The sequence below is a fragment of the Sarcophilus harrisii genome, chromosome X (genome assembly GCF_902635505.1).
Source record: "Sarcophilus harrisii chromosome X, mSarHar1.11, whole genome shotgun sequence".
Lineage (NCBI taxonomy): Eukaryota > Metazoa > Chordata > Mammalia > Dasyuromorphia > Dasyuridae > Sarcophilus > Sarcophilus harrisii.
In genome coordinates this window covers 22,337,882-22,364,476 of record NC_045432.1, presented here as the reverse complement: position 1 = coordinate 22,364,476, position 26,595 = coordinate 22,337,882, and the positions used below count along the sequence as shown (strand labels likewise).

The window sequence follows — 26,595 nt, the reverse complement described above, 5'->3', positions numbered from 1 at the left end:
GTGAGAGGGGGCTTAGTACACAACATGTTAGGACTTAAAAAGCTCCTAGAACAAGGATAGGTAGAAGAAGAGGAACGTTAAAGCAGAGAATGTCACAGCAGGAGGTCCCCTAAACTAGGGACAATCAAGACTCCAAAGAGTCTTGAAAAGCCAAGTGTTAAAGTGGGGATGGTCTTCAGAAAAGAGAGAGTGACAGCGGGGCTAAGAACACTCAATGTTAGTGTTTGGAAAGCACCTAGACATGGGATTGTTTGAATGAGACGGGATTTTAAAACACGTGGTTGCACAGCAGGGAGCCACGTTTCCCAAGGACTATTTGAAGCCTCAGGTGTTTTGGAAAGCAGAATGACAACCTTGGAATGGCCTTTAGAAAAGTGAAATAGAGAAAGGGTCAGAGCTAGAAATGGACCTAGAACATGGGTCCCAACAATGAGAGGGTCTTTAAGACACTATGTCACTACAGGAGGTCTCATAAGCTAAGAATAGTGAGATCTCAAAAGAGCCTTAGAAAGCAGAGTATAAGACTTGGGATGAGCATTAGAAAAGAGACAGAGTGCGAGGGGGCTTAGAACACAACATGTTAGGACTTGAAAAGCATCTAGAACAGGGATAGTTAGAAGGAGAGGGACCTTAAAACAGCCAATGACACAGCAGGGGGGCTCCTAAACTAGGGACACTTAAAGTTCCAAAGAGTCTCAGAAAGCCAAGTGTCAACATTGTCATGGCCTTTTGAAAAGAAATAGTGAATGGGGGCTTAGAACACTAAATGTTAGAGTTTGAAAAGCAACTAGAACCGGGATAGTTTGAATGAGAGGAACCTCAAAATAGGTTGTTGGACAGCAGGGAGCCACATATAACAAGGGACTGTTAGAACCCTCTGCAGTTTTAGAAAGCAGAAAGACAACATGGGACTTGCCTTCAGAAAAGAGAAATAGTGAAAGGGTCTTAGAACACAAAATGTCAGAACTAGAAAAGGACCTAGAACTGGGGTAGTAAGAATGAGAGGATTGTTCAAATATCGTGTCACTACAGGGGGTCTCAAAACCTAAGAACAATGAGAGCTCAAAGGAGCCTTAGAAAGCAGAAGGTCAGACTTAGGATGGGCTTTAGAAAAGAGACAGAGTGAGAGGGGGCTGAGAAGACAAAGTGTTAGAGATAGGAAAGCAACTAGAACAGGGATAGTTAGAGCAAGGGGGACATTACAACAGGGAATGTCACAGCAGGGAGTCTCCTAAACTAAAGACAATTAAGGCTCCAAAGAGTATGGGAAAGCCAAGTGTAAAAGTTGGGATGGCCTTTAGAAAAGAGAGAGTGACAGGGGGCTTAGAACACTAAAGGCTAGAGTTTGAAAAGCACCTAGACATGGGATACTTGAATTAGAGGGAGCCTAAAACAGGTTTTTACACAGCAGGGAGCCACATTTCCCAAGGACTGATAGAACCCTCAGGTGTTTTAGAAAGCAGAATGACAACATTGGAATGGTCTTTAGTAAAGAGAAATGGAGTAAGGGTCTTAGAATAAAAAAAGTCAGAGCCAGAAAAGGACCTAGGATAGGGGTAAGCAAGAATGAGAGGGGCTTTAAAACATTGTGCCACTACAGGGGGTCTCAGAAGGTGAGAAAATTGAGAGTCCAAAGGAGCCTTAGAAAGCAGAATGTCAGACTTGTGAAGGCTTGTAAAAAAGAGACAGTGTGAGAGGGGAGATAGAAAACAAAATATCAAAGGAAGAAAAAGACCTAGAAGAAGGGTAGCAAAAATGAGAGGGTCTTAAAAACCACATGTCCCTACAGGGGTTCTCCTTAGGTAAGAACATTGAGCCCTTAAAAGAGACTAAAAAGCAGAATGTCAGATTTGAGAGGGGCTTTTGAAAAGAGACAGAGTGAGAGGGGGCTTAGAACACAAAATCTTAGAACTAGAAAAGAACCAAGAACAGCAGGAACAAGAATGAGAGGGTCTTGAAAACACTGTGTCACTACAAGGGGTCTCCTCTGGCAAAATCATTGCTTGCTCAAAAGATCCTTAAAAAGTAGAATGTCAGACTTGGGATGGGCTTTAGAAAAGAGACAGAGTGAGAGGGGGCTGAGAAGACAAAATCTCATAACAATAAAGGGACCTAGAACAGGGTTAGCAACAATGAGAGGGTCTTTAAAACACTGTGCCACTACAGGGGCTCTGACAAGTTAAGAATATTGAGAGCTCAAAGGAGCCTTTGTAACCAAAATGTCAGTCTTTTCAAGGCATGTAAAAAAGACACAGTGTGAGAGGGGTCTTAGAACACAATATATTAGGACTTAAAAATCACGTAGAACAGGGATAGGTAGAATGAGAGGAGCCTTAAAGCAGGGAGTGTCAGAGCAGGGATCTCTTAAACTAGGGATAGTCAAGGCTTCAAAGTGTCTCAGAAAGCAAAGTGTCAAAGTTGGAATGGCCTTTGGAAAAGAGAATTAGAGAAAGGGTCTAAGAACACAAAATATTAGAGCTAGAAAAAGATCAAAACAAGGGTAGGAAGAATGAGAAGGTCTTTAAAACACTTTGCCACTACAGGGGGTCTCATAAGTTAAGAACATTTAGAGCTCAAAGATGCCTTAGAAAGCAAAATGTCAGTCTTGTAAAGGTGGTGGAATCTTTACAAAGTGTTACGCCGTTGGAGTTGATAGAGATAATAATTATCTAATTTGGCCTGGTTCAATATGATTGATTTGATCTTAGAAAGAGATGTTTTGGGCCAGAACTTGAAACAAGGTACTAAGTACAACTGATAGAAACGATGCTTGTGTTCACACCTTTAGAGAGCTCATAAATATCTAAGTACTCAATGGAGTTCACATGTTTGGGAGATTTCAGGGTTTAGTATGAGATATCTGAATTCACACCTCCCTTAAGCCCTGCCTCCAGAAGGAGGAGTTAACCTTTGGGAGATCATATATATACAGGAAGCTCTTAGAGCTTGAGAGTTTTTTCTTGGGAACATTGACTGGGGTTGGAGAGGAGCAGTCTGGGAGGACGCCCACAAGCCCTCTCTCCAAGGCAAGAGAGATTCATCATATCTTCTACCTTGGTGCTGGCTGGAGTCGGAAGGACAAACCTTTGGATTTGGAGACATTTGGGCAGAGCTCTTAGACCCAAGCTGAGAGATAGGCCTGAGCTAACTGGGCTATATTGAAGGACATAATAAAAGATCTGAACTTTTATCACCTGGCTGTGTTTTGGAAACAAAACACCAACATAAAGGTGTGTAAAAAGACCCTGTGTGAGAGGTGCCTTAGAACACAGTGTATTAGGGCTTAAAAATCATCTAGAACAGGGATAGGTAGAAGGAGAGGAGCCTTAAACAGGGAGTGTCAGAGCAGGGGGTCTCCTAAACTAGGGACAATCAAGGCTCCAAAGAGTCACAGAAAGTAAAATGTTAACTATCCTCCTTACCTTTGCTTTGCTTCTAGAGCTCTCTCCAGCTTTTTTTATTAAATGCTGTCTGACCCACACAGTTTTGGGGGCTAGTCTGGATCACACTACTTGTGGTGAGTAGGTGAACCCCTGGGGTGCTGGCGGGGTGGCGCCCTGCCCTGATTTAGGCAGCCCTGCAGCGGCCAGGACTTCTCTTTACTCCCTAAGGTACAGTGGGCCGGAAGTGGAGAAACTCGGAGCAAAGAAAAGGGAGAAATTCCGCGGTAAAAATCCCAACCGGTTTGGTGGAGGACAGGTATCAGTCAAGCAATTTGTTGCGCAACAACCCACAGGTAAGCCCCCTGTGAGGCCCTTGAGTCATAAACTCAGGAGGGGTCTCTGGACAGGACCCTGTGAGGCCTGGAGTCTTAAACTCTGGGTCTCTGGACAGGATAGGCTTGGGGAGGCCTTCTAGGGTGACTGGAGTCAATTGGCCACAATTGGCCTGTTTGGGCGTTTTGCAATTTAGATTCTGTCCAAATTCAATGGGTGTGGCCCAGTCCCAGCCAGCCCTGGCGGAGAGAAATGAGAAAAATGATCAGAAAATACTGGTAGATAGTCCCTTGGGAGATATAGAAGGAAAAAGCAAGAAAAAAAGAAAAAGATGCTAAGGTATTGTTGTTTTGTCAGGGGTGACAAAGATATTGGTGAAGGCATTGTTGAAGACTGGGTGTGTCAAAGACTGAATTTGTACCTGAAAGAGAAGGAAAGGATTTAATTCCAATTGCCCCTCCAAGGTCCCTCAGGCCAGGAGGAGAATTTAGGTCTATTTTGAATTCTCTCTTCTCACCAGAGGAGAGGAGACTAATTAGAGGTGCAGCTATGCAGGAGTGGGACTGGAGAAACCCTGCAGCTGCAAGAGTAGTTTCAGCTGATCAGAAATACCTTTAGCAGATCCCAATTGGGAGCACAATCACCCTATACATCCGGGAAGTATGGGGGATCGAGAGAGTGAGGTTGGAATGGCCTTTAGAACAGAGAATTAGAGAAAGGGTCTAAGAACAAAAAATGTCAGAGGTAGAAAAAGACCTAGAACATGGGCCCCAACAATGAGAGAGTCTTTAAAACACTGTGTCCCTTCAGGGGGTCTCACAAGTTAAGAATATTGAGACTTAAAGGAGGCTTAGAAAGCAAAATGTCAGTCTTGTCAAAGTATTAAAAAGATCCTGTGTGAGACAGGCCTTGGAACACAATATATTACGGCTTAAAACTCACCTAGAACAGGGATAGGTAGAATGAGAGGAGCCTTAAAACAGGGAGTGTCAGAGCAGTGGGTCTCCTAAACTAGAGGCAATCAAGCCTCCAAAGTGTTTCAGAAAGCAAAGTGTCAAAGTTGGAATGGCCTTTGGAAAAGAGAATTAGAGAAAGGGTCTAAGAACACAAAATATCAGAGGTAGAAAAAGACCTAGCACATGGGTTCCAACAATGAGAGGGTCTTTAAAACACTGTGTCCCTAGAGGGGGTCTCTTCAACTAAGAACATTGAGAACTGAAAGTAACCTTACAAATCAGAATGTCAGTCTTGTGATGGCTCTAAAAAAGAGACAGAGTGAGAGGGGGCTTAGAACACAAAATTTCAGAGCTAAAAAGGACCTAGAACAGGGCTAGTAAGAAGGAGAGGGGCCTAAAAATAGGGAGTGTCACATCATGGGGCCCCATTGAATAGGGACAGCTAGAACACATTGGTTCCTTCGATAACAGAATGACAAAGTTGTGATGAAAGTTAGAAAATAGAATTAGTGAAAGGGGCTTAGAACACAGAATGTCAGAGCGAGGAAAGGACCTGGAACATGGCGAGTAAGAATGAGAGAGGCTTAAAAGCAGGGAGAGTCACATCAGGGAGTCTCACAAAGTGGGGAAACTCAGGACTCCAAGAAGCGAAAGAGAGCAAAATGTCAACATTTGTAATAAATGTCAGTTGGGGAAGGCCTTGGAAACGAGCAATAGTGAGAAGGGTTTGGAACACAAAATATCAGGGCTTAAAAAGCTCCTAGAACAGGGACAGGTAGAATGAGAGGAGCCTTAAAACAGGGAATGTCACAGCAGGGAGGGCCATTGATCAGGGACTGTGAGAGCACAAAGATGCCTTAGGAAGCAGAATTTCAAGTTGGGATGTTTTTAGGAAAGAGACAGCGTGAGAGGGGGCTTAGAACACAAAATGTCAGAGCTAGAAAAAGATGTAGAACAGTGGTAGGAAGAATGAGAGGGTCTTTAAAACACTGTGCCACTATAGGGGTTCTTATAAGGTTAGAACATTGAGAGCTCAAAGGAGCTTTAGAAAGCAGAATGTCAGACTGGGAATAGGCATCAGAAAAGAGACAGTGAGGGGGCCTTAGAACACAAAGTGCTAAAGATTGGAAACACCTAGAACAGGGATAGTTAGAAGGAGAGGGACCTTAAAACAGGGAATGTCACAGCAGGAGGTCCCCTAAACTAGGGACAATCAAGGCTTCAAAGAGTCTCGGAAAGCCAAGTGTTAAAGTTGGGATGGCCTGTAAAAAACAGAAAGTGACAAGAGGCTTAGAACACTAAAGGTTAGAGTTGGGAAAGCACCTAGACATGGGATACTTGAATTAGAGGAACCCTAAAACAGGTTGTTGCACAGCAGGGAGCCATGTTTCCCAAGGACTGATAGAACCCTCAGGTGTTTTAGAAAGCAGAATGACAACATTGCAATGGTCTTTAGTAAAGAGAAATGGAGTAAGGGTCTTAGAACAAAAAAATGTCAGAGCGAGGAAAGGACCTAGAACATGGGTAAGCAAGAATGAGGGGTCTTTAAAACACTGTGTCACTACAGGGGGTCTCAAAAAGTAAGACCACTGAGAGCTGGAAGGAACTTTAGAAAGCAGAATGTCAGACTGGTGAAGGCTTGTAAAAAAGAGACAGTGTGAGAGGGGGCTTAGAACACAATATATTAGGGCTTAAAAATCACCTAGAACAGGGATAGGTAGAACGAGAGGACTCTTAAAACAGGGAGAGTCACAGCAGGGACCCCCATCGATTAGTGATAGAGGAAACAGGTGCCTTAGAAAGCAAAATGTCAGAATTAAAATGTCTTGTACAAAAGAGAGTGTGAAAGAGCTTGGAACACAAAATGTTAGACCTGGGAAAGCACCTAGAACAGGCATAGGTAGAATGAGAGGAGCTTTAAAATAGGGAATGTCACAGCAGGGAGGGCCATTGACCAGGGATTGTGAGAGCACCCAGATGCCTTAGGAAACAGAATTTCAAGTTGGGATATTTTTAGGAAAGAGACTGAGTGAGAGGGGGCTTAGAAAACAAAATGTCAGAGCTAGAAAAGGACCTAGAACATGGGTGGCAAGAATGAGAGGGTCTTTCAAACACTGTCATTACAGGGGGTCTCATAAGTTAGGAACAATGTGAGGTCAAAGGAGCTTTAGAAAGCAGAATGCAAGTCTGGGAATGGGCATTAGAAAAGAGACAGTAAGAAGGGGTTAGGACACAAAGTGCTAAAGATTGGAAAACACCCAGAACAGGGATAGTTAGAAGGAGAGGGACCTTAAAACAGGGAATGTCACAGCAGGGAGGCCCATTGACCAGGGACAGTTAGAGTCACAGATGCCCTAGAAAGCAGATTGTCACCGTTGGGATCTCCTTTATAGAAGAGACTAGTGAGAGGGGCCTTGCAACAGGTCTAGTTTAAATCAGAGGGGAGTGTCACAGCAGGGAGTCTTATTGACAAGGGACATGTAGAACATACTGGTGCCCAAAAAGGCAGGTTGTCAGTGTGGGGACAGCTTTAGAAAAAAGACAGGGTGAGAGGGGGCTGAGAAGACATAGTGTTAGATATTGGAAAGCCCCTAGTACAAGGATAGTTAGAGGGAGAGGGACCTTACAACAGAGAATGTCACAGCAGGGGGGCTCCACAATTAAGGCTCCAAAGTGACTGGGAAAGCCAAGTCTCAAAGTTGGGATGGCCTTTAGAAAAGAGAGAATGACAAGGGGCTTAGAACACTAAATGTTAGAGTTTCAAAAGCACCTAGACATGGGATACTTGGATTAGAGGGACCCAAAAACAGGTTGTTGCACAGCAGGGAGCCACATTTCCCAAGGACTGATAGAACCCTCAGGTGTTTTAGAAAGCAGAATGACAACATTGGAATGGCCTTTAGAAAAGAGAAATGGAGTAAGGGTCTTAGAACAAAAAAAGTCAGAGCCAGAAAAGGACCTAGAACATGGGGAAGCAAGAATGAGAGGGGCTTTAAAACACTGTGTCACTACAGGGGGTCTCATAAGGTAAGAACATTGAGAGCTCAAAGGAGTTTTAGAAAGCAGAATGTCACATTGGGGATGGGCTTTAGAAAAGAGACAGAGTGAGAGGGGGTTAAAGCACCAAGTGTTAGAGATTAGTAAGCACTTAGAACAGGGATAGTTAGGAGAGGGACCTTAAAAAGGTGATGTCACAGCAGGGGGTCTCCTAAACTTTGGATAATCAAGGCTCCAAAGAGTCTCGGAAAGCAAAGTGTCAAAGTTGGGAGGGCCTTTAGAAAAGAGAAAGTGACAGGGGGCTTAGAACACTAGATGTTAGAGTTTGGAAAGCCCCTCGATATTGGATATTTTAAATGAGAGGCTCCTTAAAACAGGTTTTTGCACAGCAGGGAGCCACGTTTACTAGGGAATGTTAGAACCCTTGGGTGTTTTAGCAAGCAGAATGATAACATTGGAATGGCCTTCAGGAAAGAGAAATAGCGAAAGGGTCTTAGAACACAAAATGTCAGAGATAGAAAAGGACCTAGAACAATGGCTAGCAAGAATGAGAGGATATTTAAAACACCAAGTGTAACTACAGGTGGTCTCATAAGCTAAGAACAATAAGAGGTCAATGGAGCATTAGAAAGCTCAATGTCAGACTTCGGATGGGCTGTAGAAAAGACACAGTGTGATAGGGAGCTTAGAACATAACATATTAGGGCTTAAAAAGCACCTAGAATAGGGAAAGGTAGAAAGACAAGGACCTTAAAACAGGGAATGTCACAGGAGGGGGTCCCCTAAACGAGACACAATCAAGTCTCCAAAGAATCTAAGAAAGTCAAGTCTCAAAGTTGGGATGGCCTTATGAAAAGAGAGAGTAACAGTGGGCTTAGAACACTATATGTCCGAGTGTGGAAAACACCTAGGCAAAGGATATATCGAATGAGAGGGACCTCAAAACAGCATGTTGCACAGCAGGCAGCCACATTTAGCAAGGACTGTTAAAACATTCAGCAGTTTTAGAAAGCAGAATGACAACATTGGAATGGCCATTAGAAAACAAAAATGGAGTAAGGATCTTAGAACAAAAAATACCAGATCTAGAAACGGACCTAGAACATAGGTAGCAAGAATGAGAGGATCTTTAAAACACTGTGTCAGTACAGGAGGCCTCACAAGCTTGGAAGACTTGAGAGCCCAAAGGAGCCTTAGGAAGCAGAATGTCAGTCTTGTGAAGGCTTGTAAAAGACACGGTGTGTGAGAGGGGCCTTAGAACACAATAAATCAGGGCTTAAAAAGTACCTAGAACAGGGATAGGTAGAATGAGAGGAGCTTTAACACAGGGAGTTTCAAGAGCAGGGGATCTCCTAAACTAGGGACAATGAAGGCTCCAAAGAGTCTCAGAAAGTATAGTCTCAAAGTTACAAAGATTTTTAGAATAGAGAAATACAGACAGGGTCTAAGAAAACAAAATATGGGAGCTAGAAAAGGACCTAGAACAAGGATAGCAAGAATGAGAGTGTCTTTAAAACACTATGTCACTACAGGGGGTCTGATAAGCTAGGAACATTGAGAGCTCAAAGGAGCCTTAAATATCAGAATGTCAGCGTCTTGATGGTTTTAGAAAAGAGATAGTGTGATAGGGATCTTAGAACACAAAATCTCAGAGCCAGTAAAGACCTAGAACAGGTGTAGCAAGAATGAGGGGATTTTTAAAATACTATTTCACTAGAGGGGGTCTCATAAGGTAAAAACTTTGACAGCCCAAAGAGTCTTAGAAAGCAGAATGTGAGATTTGGAATGGGCTTTAGAAAAAAGACAGAATGAGAGGGGGCTTAGAATACAACATATTAGTGCTCAAAAAGTACCTAGAACAGGGATAGGTAGAATGAAAGGAGCCTTAAAACACTGAGGGTAACTACAGGTGCTCTGATAAGCTAAGAATATTTAGAACACAAAGGCGCCTTGGAAAGCAGAACATCAGACTTGTGACGGCTCTAAAAAAGAGACAGAGGGAAAGGGTGTTTAGAACATAAAATCTCAGAGCTAGAAAAGGACTTAGATCAGTGATAGCAAGAATGAGAGAGTCTTTAAAGCACTGTGTCACTACAGGGGGTCTCCTAAGGTAAGAACATTGAGAACTCAAATGACCCTTAGAAAGCAGAATGTCAGTCTTGTGAAGACATGTAAAAAGATACAGCTTGAGAAAGGCCTTAGAACAAAATATATTAGAGGTTAAAAATCACCTAGAACTGGGATAGGTAGAATGAGAGGAGTTTTAAAACAAGGAGTGTCAGAGCAGGGGGTCTTCTAAACTAGGGACAAACAAGGCTCCAAAGAGTCTGACAAAGCAAAGTGTCAAAGTTGTAATGGCCTTTAGAACAGAGAAATAGAGAAAGGCTCTAAGAACACAAAATGTCACAGCTAGAAAAGTACCTAGAAGAGAGATAGGAAGAATGAGAGGGTCTTTAAAACACTGTGTCACTACAGGGGGTCTCATAAGCTAGGAACATTGAGAGCTCAAAGGATCCCTAGATATCAGAATGTCAGACTTGTGATGGCTTTTTAAAAAGAGACCGAGTAAAAGGGGGGATAGAAAACAAAATATCACAGATAGAAAAAGACCTAGAAAAAGAGTAGCAGGAATGAGAGGGTCTTCAAAACTCTATGTCACTACAGGGGGTATCTTAAGGTAAGAACATTGAGAGTTTAAAAGAGCCTTAAAAAGCAGAATGTTAGATGTAGGATGGTCTTTAGAAAAGAGACCGAGTGAGAGGGGCTTAGAACACAAAATCTCAGTGGTAGGAAAAAAACTAGAACAGGGGTAGCAAGAATGAGAGGGTCTTTAAAACACTTTGTCAATACAGGGGGTCCCCTAAGGTAAGAAAATTGAAGACTATAAGGAGACTTAGAAAGCAGAGCGTCAGACTTGTGATACCTTATAAAAATGAGACAGTGTGAGAGGGGGTTTAGAACAAAATATATTAGGGCTTTAAAAGATCTTAGAGAAAGGATAGGTACAATGAGGGAGGCCTGACAAATGGAGTTTCAGAGCAGGGGGTCTCTTAAACTAGGGACAATCAAGGCTCCAAAGATTCTCAGAAAGCAAAGTGTCCATGTTGGAATGGCCTTTAGGACAGAGAAATAGAGAGAGGGTCTAAGAACACAAAATGTCAGAGCTAGAAAAAGACCTAGAAAATGGGTCCCAATAAAGACAGGGTCTTTTAAAAAACATGTCACTACATGGGCCTTCATCAACTAAGAACACTGAGAGCTCAAAGGAGCCTTAGAAATCTGAATGTCAGTCTTGTGATGGCTCTAAAAAAGAGACAGAGTGAGAGGGGGCTTAGAACACCAAGTCTCAGAGCTGGAAAAGGACCTAAAACAGTGGTAGGAAAAATGAGAGGGTCTTTAAAACACTGTCCCATTTCAGGGGGTCTCTGAAGGTAAGGACATTGAGAGCTTAAAAGAGCCTTAGACAGCAGAATGTCAAATTTTGGATGGGGATTACAAAAGAGACAGAGTGAGAGGGGGCTTAGAACACAAAATCTCAGAGCTGGAAAAACTCCTAGAACAACGGTAGCCAGAATGAGAGGGTCTTTAAAAGAAAAAGGAGCCTTAGAACTCAGAATGTCAATTTTGTTACGGCTTTTAAAAAAGAGGCAGAGTGAGAGGTTGCTGAGAACACAAAATGTAAGGCCTATAAAAACTCCTAGAATAACAGTAGCAAGAATGAGAGGGTCTTTAAAACACTGTTTCAATACAGGGGTCTCATAACCTAGGAACATTGAGAGCTCAAAGGAGTCTTAGAAAGCAAAATGTCAATCTTGTGAAGGCTTGTTAAAAACAGTGTGAGAGGGGCCTTAGAAAACAATGTATCAGAGCTTAAAAAGTACCTAGAACAGGGATAGGTAGAATGAGAGGAGCTTTAAAACAGGGAGTGTCAGAGGAGGTGGTCTCCTAAATAAGGGACGATTGTCCCTGAAGCTCCAAATCGTCTCAGAAAGTAAAGTCTCACAGTTGGAAAGGCCTTTCGAACTGAGAAATAGAGACAGGCTTAAGAACAAAAATGTCTGAGCTAGAAAAATACCTAGATCAAGGTAGCAAGAATGAGAGGGTCTTTAAAACACTGTGTCACTACAGGGGGTCTTCTAAGCTAGGAACATTGAGAGCTCAAAAGAGCCTTAGAAAGCAGAATGTAAGTCTTGTGGTGGCTTGTAAAAAATTGACATCGTGACAAGGGTCTTAGAACACAAAATGACAGAGCTAGAAAAGGACCTAGAACAGGGGTGGCAAGAATGTGAGGGTCTTTAAAATACTTTGTCACTACAGGGGGTCTCCTAATGTATAAAACATTAAGAGCTCAAAGGAACCTTAGAAATATGAATGTCAGTCTTGTGATGCTTTTAAAAAAGAGACAGAGTGAGAGGGGGCTTAGAACACAAAATCTCAGAGCTAGAAAAGCACCTAGAACAGGGATAGAAAGAATGAGAGGATCTTTAAAACACTGTGCCACTACAGGAGGTCTCATAAGTTAAGAACATTGAAAGCACAAAGGTGCCTTAGAAAGCAAACTGTCAGTCTTGCAAAGGTGTGTAAAAAGACCCAGTGTGAGAGGTGCCTTAGAACACCATATATTAGGGATTAAAAATCACCTAGAACGGGGATAGGTAGAATGAGAGGAGCCTTAAAATAAGGAGTGTCAGAGCAGGGGGTCTCTTAAACTAGGGACAATCAAGGCTCCAAAGAGTCTCAGAAAGTAAAATGTCAAAGTTGGAATGGCCTTTAGAACAGAGAATTAGAAAGAGCTTCTAAGAACACAAAATTTCAGAGGTAGAAAAAGACCTAGAACATGGGTTCCAACAATGAGAGGGTCTTTAAAACACTGTGTTCCTACAGGGGTTCTCATCAACTAAGAACATTGATAGCTTAAAGGAGCTTTAGAAATCTGAATGTCAGTCTTGTGATGGCTTTTTAAAAAGAGACAGAGTGAAAGGGGGCTTAGAACATAACATCTCAGAGCTAGAAAAGGACATAGACCAGGGGTATCAAGAATGGGAAGGTCTTTAAAACACTGTGTCTCTACAGGGGGTCTCACACGCTAAGAACATTGAGATCTTAAAGGAGGCTTAGAAAGCAAAATGTCAGTCCTGTCAAAGCATTAAAAAGACCCTATGTGAAAGAGGCCTTAGAACACAATATATTAGGGCTTAAAACTCACCTAGAACAGGGATAGGTAGAATGAGAGGAGCTTTAAAATAGAGAGTGTCAGAGAAGGATGTCTTCTAAACTACAGACAATCAAGGCTCCTAAGAGTCTCAGAAGGTAAAGTGTCAACGTTGGAATGGCCTTTAGAACAGAGAAATAGAGAGAGGGTCTAAGAACACAAAATCTCAGAGCTAGAGAAGGACCAAAACAAGATTAAGAAGAATGAGAGGGGCTTGAAAACACTTTGCTCTACAGGGGGTCTCACAAGGTAAGAACATTGAGAGCTTAAAGGAGCCTTAGAAAGCAAAATGTCAGTCCTGTCAAAGTATTAAAAAGACCCTATGTGAAAGGGACCTTAGAACACAATATATTAGGGCTTAAAACTCACCTAGAACAGGGATAGGTAGAATGAGAGGAGCTTTAAAACAGGGAGTGTCAGAGGAGGGGGTCTCCTATACTAGGGATAATCATGGCTCCAAAGAGTCTCAGAAAGCAAAGTGTCAAAGTTGGAAAGGCCTTTAGAACAGAGAAATAGAGAAAGGCTCTAAAAACACAAAATGTCAGAGCTAGAAAAGGACCAAAACAAGGGTAGGAAGAATGAGAGGGTCTTTAAAACACTGTGTCACTACAGGGGGTCTCATAAGCTGGGAACATTGAGAGCTCAAAGGTGCCTTCGAAATCAGAATGCCAGTCTTGTGATGTCTTTTAAAAAAGAGACAGTGTGAGAGGGGGGTTAGAACACAAAATCTCAGAGGTAGAAATAAATCTAGAACAGGTGTAGCAAGAATGTCAGGGTCTTTAAAGCACTGTGTCACTACAGGGGTCCTTACAAAGTAAGAACATTGAGAGCTTAAAAGAGCCTTAGAAAGCAGAATGTAAGATTTGAGATGGACTTTAGAAAAGAGACTTAGTGAGAGGGGGCTTAGAACACAAAATCTCAGAGCTAGAAAAGGACCTAGAACAGAGGTAGCAAGAATGAGAGGGTCTTTGAAACACTGTTTCACTACAGGGGTTCTCATCAACTAAGAACACTGAGAGCTTAAAGGAGCTTTAGAAATCAGAATGTGAGTCTTGTGAAGGCTTATAGAAAAGACACAGATTGAGAAAGGCCTCAGAACACAATATATTAGGGCTTAAAAATCACCTAGAACCGGGATAGGTAGAATGAGAGGAGTTTTAAAACAGGGTGTCCAAAAGTAGGGACAATCAAGGCTTCAAAGAGTCTCAGAAAGCAGAGTGTCAAAGTTGGAATGGCCTTTAGAACAGAGAAATATAGAAACAGTCTAAGAATACAAAATATCAGACCTAGAAAAGGACCTAGAGAAACAGTAGCAAGGATGACAGCGTCTTGAAAACAATGTGTCACTACAGGGGGTCTAAGAAACTGAGAACATTTAGAGCTCAAAGGAGCTTTAGAAATCAGAATATCACTCTTGTCATGGTTTATAAAAAAGAGAAAGAGTTAGAGGGGGCTTAGAACACAAAATCTCAGAGCTAGAAAAGGACCTAGAACAGGGGTAGCAAGAATGAGAGGGTCTTGAAAACAGTGTGTCACTACAGGAGGTCTCCAAAGGTAAGAACACTGAGAACTCAAAGGAGCCTTAGAAATCTGAATGTCAGTTTTGGGATGCCTTTAGAAACGAGACAGAGTGAGAGGGGGCTTAGAACAGAATGTGTTAGAGATTAGTAAGCACCTAGAACAGGGATAGTTAGGAGAAGAGCCTTCAAATTGGGAGTGTCACAGTAGTGAGGCCAATTGACAAGAGACTATTAGAACACACTGGTTCCTTAGAAAGCAGAATGACAACGTTGGGATGGCTTTTAGAAAAGAGAAATACTGAGAGGGGCTTAGAATATAAAATGTCCGAGCTAGAAAAGGACCTAGAACATGGGTAGCAAGAATGAGAGGGTCTTTAAAACACTAAGTGTCAGTGCAGGAGGTCTCATATACAAAGGACCTGCAGGGCTCAAAGGAGCATCAGGAAATAAAAGGTTAAAGTTGGGATGGCCTTTAGAAAAGAGACAGGGGGGCTTAGAACCCAAAATATTAGAGTCTGGAAAGCACCCAAATCAGCCATAATTTGAAGGACAGGGGCCTTTCAAGAGGGAGTGTCACAGCATGGTGCCTCATTGAATAGGGACAGTGGGAACACACTAGGGTCTTAGATAGCAGAATGATAAAGTTGTGATGAACTTGAGAAAATAGAAAAAGTGAAAGGGCTTAGAACACAGAATGTCAGAGCTAGAGAAGGACCTAAAACAGGGCTCACAATAATGAGAGAGGCTTTAAAAGACAGAGAGGCACAGCAGGGAGGCCCAAGGAAAAGGAAGATGGCAAAGATGCCCTAGGAAGAAGATTGTCATAGTTCCAATGGCTTCTAAGTATTTACTCAGTTAGAAGGGGCTTTGAACACAAAATGTCAGAGCTTGGAAAGCACCTAGAACAGGGATAGGTAGAATGAGAAGTGACTTAAAACAGGAAGTGTCACAGCAGGGATGCCCATTTTCCAGGCACTGCTCGAGCACACAGGTGCCTTAGAAAGGAGAAATTCACATTTAGAATGACTTTAAAAAAGAGACAGTGAGAGAACAAACTTAGAACATAAAATATTAGTGCTAAGGGGAGACCTAGAACAGGGATAGTTAGAATGAGAGGGGTTTTAAAACTCTTAAGTGTCACAACAGGGATTCTCATAAACTAGGGACACTGAGAGCTAAATGGAGACTTACAAAGAAGAATGTCAGACTTGGGATGGGTTTTAGAAAAGAGACAGAGTGAGAGGGGGCTGAGAACACACAGTATTAGAGCTTAGAAAGCACCTAGAACATGGATAGTTGGAATGAGAGTTGCCTTAAATAGGGAGCGTCACAGCGGGGAGGCCCATTGATTAGGGGTAGTTAGAGCCAACAGGTTCCTTAGAGTGCAAAATGTCAGCTTCGGATATCTTGTACTAAAGAGGCAAGAGTTATAGGGGGCTTAGAACACAAAATGTCAGAGGTAGGAAGGGACCTAGAACATGGTTAGTAAGAATAAGAGGGGGCTTAGGACCAACAATGTTCGAACTGGGAAAGTACCTATAACAGGGATAGTTAAAATGAGAGGGGCCTTAAAACAAGGAATGTCACAGCAGGGAGGCTCATTGGTCAGGGACTGTTAGAGCCACAGGTGCCCTAGAAAACAGATTGTCAGAGTTGGGATGAACTTCAAAAAAGAGACAGAGTGAGAGGGGGCTTAGAACACAAAATGGCCAAGTTGGCAATGCTCTTAGAATAGATAATAGAAAGTGTCAGTACAAGAAGAGACTTTAAACCCTCTATTCTAGAGTGTGCATGCTCCCTTGCTAGGCTCCCATTTCCCTCTAGAAACTCACGTTTCTGAATTTGAAGCTCTGTCATGTGCTCCCTCATCAGTTGGCCACCATCAGCGGTCTTCCAGGTCACTTGGCACACATATTCACCTCTGTCATCCATCTCCAAGTTGTCCAGTACCAGGGACACATCTCCCGGGGTGTCTTTGGTCACCTCCAGTCGACCTCGGTACTTGGTCTGCTGAATGTGGTCTCCGGTTCCATCCCGGACAAAGATGGTGACTGGGTCATTATTCTGCCGAATCAACCACTTCACTTGATGCTGGCTGTAACCTTCCATGGGGCGGTAGGTGCAGGTGATGTTGACACTCCCCTTCCAGGGACCAATTAACTTTTTAGGCCCTTCCAACATGGGGACAGCTAGGAGACGAGGAATAGAAATGATTACAATAATACTACCTAGCATTTCTCTAATTCAACATTCCCTGTTCCCTGGCAGTAAAAATCTCTTGGCGACAGGGAGTATTTTTTCGTCTACATTTTGTAAATGGAGGAACTGAAGACTAGTGAGAGCATGATCCCGGCCCGTCTCACACAGCTAAGGAGGGTCAGAGCTGAGAATCTGCCCAGCCTTTTTCCACTTTGCCACGTTGCTTTCCAGTTTGCCCATTATTCTCTCAGGAAGGAGGAAACTCCAGGCAGGAACTTTAGACAACCCTCTCCTGTCTTCAGGCTTTCTATTTCCTCTTCCCTCTCCCAGTCTTCAAAGTCTGTGTGATGATCAGAGAGAACTGAGAATCAGTAGTTCAAGGCCTGAGCATAACGACTTTTCAAAAGTGGCCAAAGAGGGGGTAAATGGTAGCTGTAAAGACAAGAGTTTGGGATGGTCCAGCTGGGGTGAACTGTAATGGAGATACTGTTCCTCACTATTCTCTTCACCCTCATCCTTACCACGGCCTTCTCCATTCTAACCGTTCCTCCCCCCATTCTAACCATTCCTCACCATCCACAATGTCTTCAATAGCCAATATGCTTCTCTCCTGGCTATCACCAAGTGCAAAGGTCATCATGGCCAAGATTGGGATTTACCCCCTCTAATTTCACAGCGTCAGTAGAGCTGGAAGGAACCTCAGATGCCATGTAGTGTGAGCCTTCCTTTTACAGAGGGGGAAATGAAGGCCCGGGAAAGGGAAGGGATTTCCACAGGATTTTCACTTTGATCTCAGAGCCGGGGCTCTGTCCTTTGTACTACTCTTTTCTGGTAGCACAGTATGGGTGCTCTATGAAGGTTTGGTGATTAAAGGGAAGATGGCAGGACAATCTGAACACCTCGTGGCAACCCCTGGTTCTGCAAAGGGCACTTTCTTCCCCAGATCAATCAATCAACAATCATTTAATGAGCAACTACCATGGATCCGGCACTGTCCTAGGTGCTGGAGATACAAAAACTAGATGTGGAACCTTTTCTAGGACCTGGAACCAGGACTGAACTGCCCCTTCTCCACCCCTGAGCTAGGAAGCTAGGATTAAGCAATGCCCCTGACCTTACTGGAAATGTGGGCAGGATAAAATCATTGCAGGGAAACAGCCACTGAGCCTCTGCCTTTTTTCGCCTGCCCTTAATCTTAAGTCCATGACCCTATGTTCTAAGGCTTCTGCTTCTGCACTTCCCTCTACAATCACTGTCCTGATTGTAGGTGCTGATATTCTATGTTCTATCCCAATGTTCTAGGGGCTCTAAAGACCCATCCACCCTGACATTTTGCGTCCCAAAGTCCTTCTCAGATCTGATATTCCATCCTCTAAAGCCCCTCTCGGCACTAGGGCTCTTCTACCAAAATTATATGAGAAGAAAGCACGGAAAGTGGCAGCCCCTTCACCCTCCCCAGAGGGCTTGGGCTTCCTTTTCCACAGGTCCCCACACTCTGGAGACCCCTTGGGGTCAATCACTGTCTCACAACAGGACCTTTCCCCAGAATAGGCCCAGACAAAGGCAAGAAGAGACAGCCCCAGAGACAGCGAAGGGTGGCTAAAAGGCCCCCGTTCCCAGGAGAGGGAATGAAGCCATGCCTGCTCCTTCACTACTTTGCCCTGGGTATGGAATGCTAGATTTCAATGAAAGACAAATAATAAGAGGGCAAAGAACAAGTGATGGGCCCCACAAGCCGCAGGCTCGGTGTACGTGTCTGGACCTGGCTTGTAAAATGCAGATAATAATCCCGCCATTCCCTACCACAGAAATTTGCTCTGAGGAGCTCCTAGAGCAATCAGTAGGCTCTTTGCCCTGGGACTAACATTTGCTGGACAATTGTTAGCATGGGAAGCCTTGAGGGTCCATCACTCCCCAGCAAGCCAGAAGAACCCAGTCATGGCAGAAGAGAGTAATGTGTCTTCTGCTTGAGCCAGTCTCCGACTTGTTCGCTCTAGCCCACCACCCGATGGAACCCCGAGAGCTTCACCACAGCTCCGAAATGCTTTACTGCTTCCTCCTTCTCAAATTCTCTACTTCCAATTATAGATGATGGTGTGTCAAAACTAGGAAGGACCTTAGAACGTGGGATGTCAGCCCTGGGGGTGGGGGGCACTTAGAACAGAGTGCCCAATGTCAGATCTGGAAGATACCTCTTGGACCAACCCGTCCTAATGAGTTCCTCTACAGAGAATTTTACACATCAGGAAACTGAAGCACAGAGGGACCTTGTCCAAGTTCAAAGTGGTAATTAAAAGCAGAGCTGGAACTATAACCTAAAGTCTCCCAACCCTTCCCTCCCCTCCCAGTTAGGCTAGAGAATTCATTACCATTTGTGTGTCAGTGATAACAGCTATCAGATCCTGTTGGAGTTTATTTTTTTTTAACAGGGATCCTACCCTTTGTTCAAGGGAGGAGGCTCCACTGGACAGTTTACCATATCAAGAACAAGTGGAGGTGGAGAGACCTTCAGAATTCCCAATATTTGGGAGCCTCAGTGGGCTCATCTTTAATTCTTCCTGACATTTAGTGACCCTGGACAAAATAGTGAACCTCCCTATGTGCAGGCAACTGCAGAAGACTCAGAATTTCAGAGAAGGTGCTGACTTGCTTTAGTGGAAGGAGCTTCCTCTCCTGGGAGTTCCCTATCGCTCCTCGGAGTACGGCTGAACAAGAAGGGTTCTTGGGGGCCACCGAGTCCAAGATTCTCTTTTTATAGATGAAGAAACAGAACCGGGATGACTTGGCCAGCATCACACAGCTAGCCACACGTGTCCAAGGCAGGATTCAAATTCGGGTCTGACTCTAAGTCTCAGGTCTCGTCCCTATCCCTAAGGGGTCATTCAGTCTACTGAAGAATAATAGTCTTAATAATGTTCAGAGGAGGAAACAGAAGCCGGGGGAGGCAAGGGACAGCTAATGAGCAGAAAAGCTGAACTTTCATTGGAAAGCTTCTGACCCCGATATCTGAATCTTCCATGGGCAGCTCCGGCTCTGACTTAGAACAAGTCATTATCAAAATTACCAGCTGACCCTGCACCAGGAGGGAGCCAGAACAAATGCTATCCTCCCATTTTCTCGATAGAAAAGCAGCTAAGTGGCCGGGAAGGCTCGTGGCACCTGAGACCCCGTTTCCTGGCACCCAGTGCGGCTCTTTGCCCTAAGCCATATCCCCGGAAGGCGTTCTTCTTTCAAGGTGGCCCAGTGGCTACTTGGTGCCCTCTTCCCTTTCCAGAGGATTCCCTCTACAAAAGACCCGGCTCAATGAGAGCAGAACTCCCCGACCCCTGGATCCCACCTGGTCACCCAGTGCTGTCAGGCCCAAGGGTGCCCCGGAACAGCTCTTACCGTTCAGATGGACCAAGAGGTGGGCCAGGAGAACCATCTCCAGGAACAGCGCCATCGCAAACATCGCTCGCTGCTGCCGTCTCCCTCCTGGTGCCGATGAATCCGAAGCCAACTCTGGTACCTTGCCAGTTCCCCTTCCTTCCCTATTATCTCTCACTCAGTTCGCAGCCCCACTGGCTATCTTCCTTCCTTATTTTAGGTTGAGTCATAAGGGTGTGTGTGGGGGAGCTCATTAGTGCTGGGTTTGGGGTTGAGGCAATCCCCTCCCTCCTCCCCCTCCTGGGATATTGACTTTTTCTGAAACAAATCTCAATAGTCTTTGAACTCCTAGGCCAATGGGTCGATGCTCGCTCCGGGGCCCCGTATGGGGCCCAGGAGGCGGCACTTGACCTGAGTTAGGAAAGAACCTGCAGAACTTGGGGGGTGAGGAATAATAGGGGGTGGGGTAGGGTGGGGAAGGAGTTAGTCTAGATGATCAAATGGAGAAGGAACAGGAGTGAAACTTATGCTATCACAGGGCTACCTTCCTTATCAGCAGATAGCACTAACCCCCATGTGCCCGGCCCATGGCCCCGCTCCCCAACCCCCACTGGGAGAGCATGGACCTCTGCATTTTAGAATCTCTCTGGCTTCTCCTAAATCCTAGCGGCTCTTTCAAAATTCACTTCAAAAGGCCAAGGTCTCCCCCTGCATCCAGGCCCATCTCCAGTCATCCTCATCTATGTCTTGCCACTGGACCCAGATGGCTCCGGAGGGGAAAGTGAGGCAGGTGACTTCACGCAACTGTCCCTCACTTAAATCCAGTTCACTTGTAGGTGGAGACATCACCCTTTTGACATCATTGGTCCTCTTCAGGAAAGCTAGGTGACACAGCCCTGAAGTCACCTGAGTTCAAATCTGACCTCAGACACTTAAGACTTCTTAGCCGTGATCCTGGGTAAGTCACTTAACCCCAATTGCCTCAGGGGAAAAAAAAGAATGAAGTACAGACAATTTCAAAAGCAACTTCCTCCTCCTTTGACTAAATAACAATGAAGATTTATAAAAAGAATTAATAAGGCTAGAGACTGAGCTTGGGCTTTCACTGATATGGGGTGACCAGAGGAGGAGGAATACAGAATGAGTCCCTCCATCTTTTCCGGGGCACTGAGGAGTAAAGAGACTTAGCCAGGGTCACCCAGCCAGTATGTGTCAGAGGCAAAATAGGAATCCTTTTCTCCCTGATGCTGAAGCCAGCTGTCTCCCATCGTGATAAGAAACTTATTTTCCACAATGGTGATACCTTGATATGATAATGATGATAACATGCATATGTTTTGAAAATAAAAAGCCTCAAAAAGAAAAAAAAAAAAGACCTCAAGATAGAGAGCGTTCCTGTTAGAAATCTAAACCAAGGGAGAACAGGAAAAGACCTGTCTCACTCCCATAGTCCTTCCTCTCCAGGGATTGCTAGTCTCTTGTCTTTGTATCCGTAGGATTTATCACAGTGCCTAGCACATAGTAGGTGCTTCCTGGTACCGACTGATTGATTGTCCAAGATACTTTCTGCCAGCCTACCAAAAATGGATCTGCATCTCAATAAAGTTTTAAAATTCTTAAAAAACCAGTGATTTTCCCCCACTTCATGAGACTGCCCAACACTGACCATTCAAGAATAGACTCTGGACAGAAAATGCCATTTGCTTTCAGAAAAAGTAAGGAGACTGAATGTAAATGAACACATGCTAGGTTCACTTCTTTTTTTTTGTTGTTGTTTTTTTAAAATCTCTCCCATGGCTTTTCCCTTTTGCTCTGATTTTTTTTCTCCCAAGATGATCCATAAAGCAATATGTATTTAAAATAAATAAATTTACTACAATTAAAAACAAAAACAAAATATAATAGCAGGGCTACAGCTCATCATGGACCTGTTTGAATAAAGACGAAGAATCCTTCTTGTCCATTTTAAAATGCCGTGGAAACGGTGAAGAAATGAAAACAATCATAACGATAATGGCCAGCATTTCTATAGCACCTTAAAATTCACAAAATGCCCTAATGTCCCATTTGCGTGTCCCAACAGTCCCGTGATAGACACTCCAGGCCTCAAGTGCCCTCTTTACAGAGGAGAAAACTGGAGCCCAGAGAGCTTAAGTGCTTTCCCTATGGTCACAAAACCGCTTGGTTGCCGTCCTTCATTTTCCGAGAAGCCCAAAATGACATGTTAGTTAGAGTCGAGAATGGTGCCGTCTTTTGATTTGTGCGTAAATTGGATTTAAGTGATCCAGACTTGCACAAACTCATCAGACTCATTCTCTGTCCAGTGGCAGGACAGAGTCAAGATGACCCGGGCTGACTCAAGATGCAGAAGATGACCTTGACATCTTCGATTCTGAACAAGCTTTCAGCACTCCACAGCACTGGCTTTAGCAACCTACATGGAACCGCCGTTGGAACAAATTGTTCCTTCTCATCCGCCCTTTCCACCAGGGGAAAGTCTTTACACGCTCCAGAAAAACATCTCCCCAATTCACTGACAGATTTGAGATCTGTCAGTTAACCTGGGTCTTTTCTGCCGATACAATTTACTGGGGTACGGCCGCTACTTCTCGGAGCCACAGGTGAGAGTTAGGTGGACCCCAAATGGGGAAAGCAGCCCTGGAAAGGACCCCGGAGCCTTCACAACAGAGGAACTAGTCTTTCCTGAAAACCCAAGACGTGGGTTCAAATGCTGGTTATGATACTCATGACTAGGTGACCCTGGGCAAGTCACTTCCTCGCTGGGTCTCAGTTTCTCATCTATAAAATAATAATAGCTAACATTTCCATAATAACATTTATTTCTATAAAATAATAGCTAATATTTCTATAACATTTATTTCTATAAAATAATAGCTAATATTTATAACATTTATTTCTATAAAATAATAGCTAATATTTCTATAACATTTATTTCTATAAAATAATAGCTAACATTTTTATAATAATATTTGCTTCTGTAAGATAATAATGATAGCTAACATTTTTATAACATTTGTTTCTATAAAATAATAATAGCTAACATCTCTAATAGCATTTATTTCTATAAAATAATAATAATAGCAACATGTCTATAATAAAATAATGATAACAGCTAACATTTCTATAATAACATTTATTTCTTTAAAATAATAATGATAGCTAATATTTCTAAAATAGCATTTATTTCTATAAAATAATGACAATAGCTAACATTTCTATAATATTGATTTCTATAAAATAATACTAATAGCTAACATTTCTATAATATTTATTTATAAAATAATGACAATAGCTAACATTTCTATAATAGCATTTATTTTTATAAAATGACAATAGCTAACAGTTATATGATATTTATTTTTATAAAATAATGACAATAACTAACATTTCCATAATATTTATTTCTATAAAATAATGTCAAGAGCTAACATTTCTATAGCTTTTATTTTTATAACATGACAGTAGGTAACATTTCTATAATATTTATTTTTGTAAAATAAAGAGAATAGCTAACATTTCTATAACATTTATTTCTATAAAATAATGATAATAGCTGACATTCCTATGTTATAGGCACTATGTTAAGTACTTAATGAACAATTATCTCATTTGATCCTCATAACCCCAGGAGGTGGACGCTATTATTTTCCCCATTTTGCAGTTGTGGACCCTGGGGTAAATCAAGTTTATTAAGTGCTTTGCTTAGAGTTATGTAGATACTAAGGGGTTGAGGCTGGATTTGAACTCATTTCACCTTGACTCCAAGCCCAGTGCTCTCATTATTGTGAAACCTAGCTGCCCCATAAATAGGCTATTGCATTATCTGGGAGTTCCATGTACTGATAACTTCCCAGATCTGGGCCCTATCCCTTACCTTATTATGAAAGTAAAGTCAGATAATGGCTATCTCATGATCTTTTTATCTTGGAAGGGAAGATCTGGTTTGGGACTTGGAGAAAAATCTCATATCATGAGAGTGTCATGTCCACTGGCATTTCATGGAGAGATCTAGGGGCATCTCCTGAGGGATCAGTCTGGGAGTTCCCTTATTGGTTTGGTGAGCAGATTGGGAGATGAGCCTTTCCCTGGGATTTTGGATTCTATCTTCTTGGGGAAAGTATGGATGTGCCCTTAGACACCTCCTAGAGGATGAGCCTCAGTAGCCCCCTTTTCCCATTGGAAAAGCACAGATCAGCTCATGTCAGATAAGAAGTCCTGGGTACTGGAGGAGGTATTTGGTTACCCCAAAGGTTTCCCCCCCCTCTTAACAGTTGTCAGTAATTTCCTGGGGTGGAAGGGGGAAGAAAAGCTCATGAAAACTCTCCATGTACACTTGGCCTCAGCCTTGGAGAAGTGGTGGAGTAATCCTTTTTATTAAAATAATATTTTATTTTTTCAAATACATTTATAGTTTTCAACATTCACTTTTGCAAAACCTCATGTTCTATTTTTTTTTTCCTTCTCTCTCTCCCTTCCTTCTTCCCAGGACAGCAAACTATCCCATATAGGTTAAACATATGCAGTTCTTCGAAACATATTTCTATATTCCTCATGCTTCGAATGTTTGTGGCAGCCCTCTTTGTAGTGGCTAGAAACTGGAAACTGAATAGATGCCCATCAGTTGGAGAATGGTTGGGTAAATTGTGGTATATGAATATTATGGAATATTATTGTTCTGTAAGAAATGACCAACAGGATGATTTCAGAAAGGCCTGGAGAGACTTACACGAACTGATGCTGAGTGAAATGAGCAGGACCAGGAGATCATTATATACTTCAACAACAATACTAGATGATGACCAGTTCTGATGGATCAGGCCATCCTCAGCAACGAGATCAACCAAATCATTTCTAATGGAGCAGTAATGAACTGAACTAGCTATGCCCAGAAAAAGAACTCTGGGAGATGACTAAAAACCATTACATTGAATTCCCAATCCCTATATTTATGCACACCTGCATTTTTGATTTCCTTCACAAGCTAATTGTACAATAATTCAGAGTCTGATTCTTTTTGTACAGCAAAATAATGTTTTGGTCATGTATACTTATTGTGTATCTAAGTTATATTTTAATATATTTAACATCTACTGGTCATCCTGCCATCTTGGGGAGGGGGTGGGGGAAAGAGGGGAAAAATTGGAACAAGAGGTTTGGCAATTGTCAATGCTGTAAAGTTACCCATGTATATATCCTGTAAAATAAAAGGTTATTAAATAAAAAAAAAATAACAATGCAAAAAATAAATAAATAAATAAAATGATTTTTGAAAATTCAAAAAGAAATAAATAAATTAAAAAAAAAGAAAGAAATGACCAACAGGAAGATTTCAGAAAGGTCTGGAGAGACTTACACGAACTGATGCTGAGTGAAACAAGCAGGGCCAAGAGATCATTATATACTTCAACAACAATACTATATGATGACCAGTTCTGATGGACCTGGCCATCCTCAGCAATGTGATCAATCAAATAATTTCCAATGGAGCAGTAATGAACTGAACCAGCTACACCCAGAGAAAGAACTCTGGGAGATGACTAAGAACCATTACATTGAATTCCCAATCCCCATATTTTTGCCCACCTGCATTTTTGATTTCCTTCACAGGCTAATTGTACAATATTTCAGAGTCCGATTCTTTTTGTACAGCAACAATGGTTTGGTCATGTAGACTTATTGTGTATCTAATTTATATTTTAATATATTTAACATCTACTGGTCATCCTGCCATCTTGGGGAGGGCGTGGGGGAAAGAGGGGAAAAATTGGAACAAGAGGTTTGGCAATTGTCAATGCTGTAAAGTTACCCATACATATAACCTGTAAATAAAAGGCTATTAAATAATATATATATACATACATACATACATACATATATATTCCTCATGCTTGCACAAGAAAAATCAGCTCAAAAGGCAAAAAACACGAGAGGGAAAAAAAAACTACTACGACAAAAAAGGTGAAAATATTATGCTTTGAACCATATTCAACTGGTGGAGTAACTTTTCTACCTGAGCAATAATCCCATGGAGAGGAAAACTTTTTTAATTAAAGCTTTTTATTTTTCAAAACATATATGTATGGACAATTCTTCAACATTAGCCCTTACAAAACCTCATGTTCCAATTTTCCTCCTCTTCTCCCATTCCCCCCCCCCAGTTGGCAAGTAATCCAATATATGTTAAACACGATAGAAATATATGTTAAATCCAATATATGTGTACACATTTATACAATTATTGTGCTGCACAAGAAAAATCAAATCAAACCAGTAAAATAAAAGAGAAACAAAATAAACTGTAAGCAAATGACAACAAAAAGAGTGAAAATGCTATGTTGTGAACAGCGCTCAGTTCCCATGGTTCTCTCTCTGAGTGGGTTGGAAGCCACGATCTGTAAGATTCCACTCAGCTCTGAATCTATGATCTTGATAGCCAGAGCAGTGAGAGTTTTTAAATCCCAGTCATCTTGAAGAAAGGGGGAGGTCCCAGATAGTGCCACACTTGGGTTTCCTGCTTAGCACTCCTTGCTTAGCACAAGAGTTTGGGGATCTAATCTTTTACCAAGTGAAGGGGAGTTCCTGGAAAGTCCCAAGTTCTTGGAGAAAGA

At 42.5% G+C, this 26,595-nt stretch overlaps 1 protein-coding gene across 4 annotated transcripts in view; it reads right to left on the bottom strand.

Annotated features, from left to right (window-relative positions):
* Positions 1-20,263, bottom strand: part of VSIG4 (V-set and immunoglobulin domain containing 4) — a 58,340-nt gene extending 38,077 nt beyond the window's left edge. For 2 of the 4 annotated variants that reach the window (XM_031945169.1, XM_031945170.1), the window contains exons 1-2: positions 19,988-20,263; positions 16,234-16,590 (exon numbers count right to left, since the gene is read on the bottom strand). In XM_031945169.1, the coding sequence (XP_031801029.1) occupies positions 16,234-16,590; positions 19,988-20,051 (421 nt within the window). In that variant the 5' untranslated portion in view covers positions 20,052-20,263. The remainder of the gene's footprint in view (positions 1-16,233; positions 16,591-19,987) is intronic. The other 2 variants (XM_031945168.1, XM_031945171.1) reach the window with 2 other exon arrangements.
* Between the last annotated feature and the right edge of the window lie 6,332 nt (positions 20,264-26,595).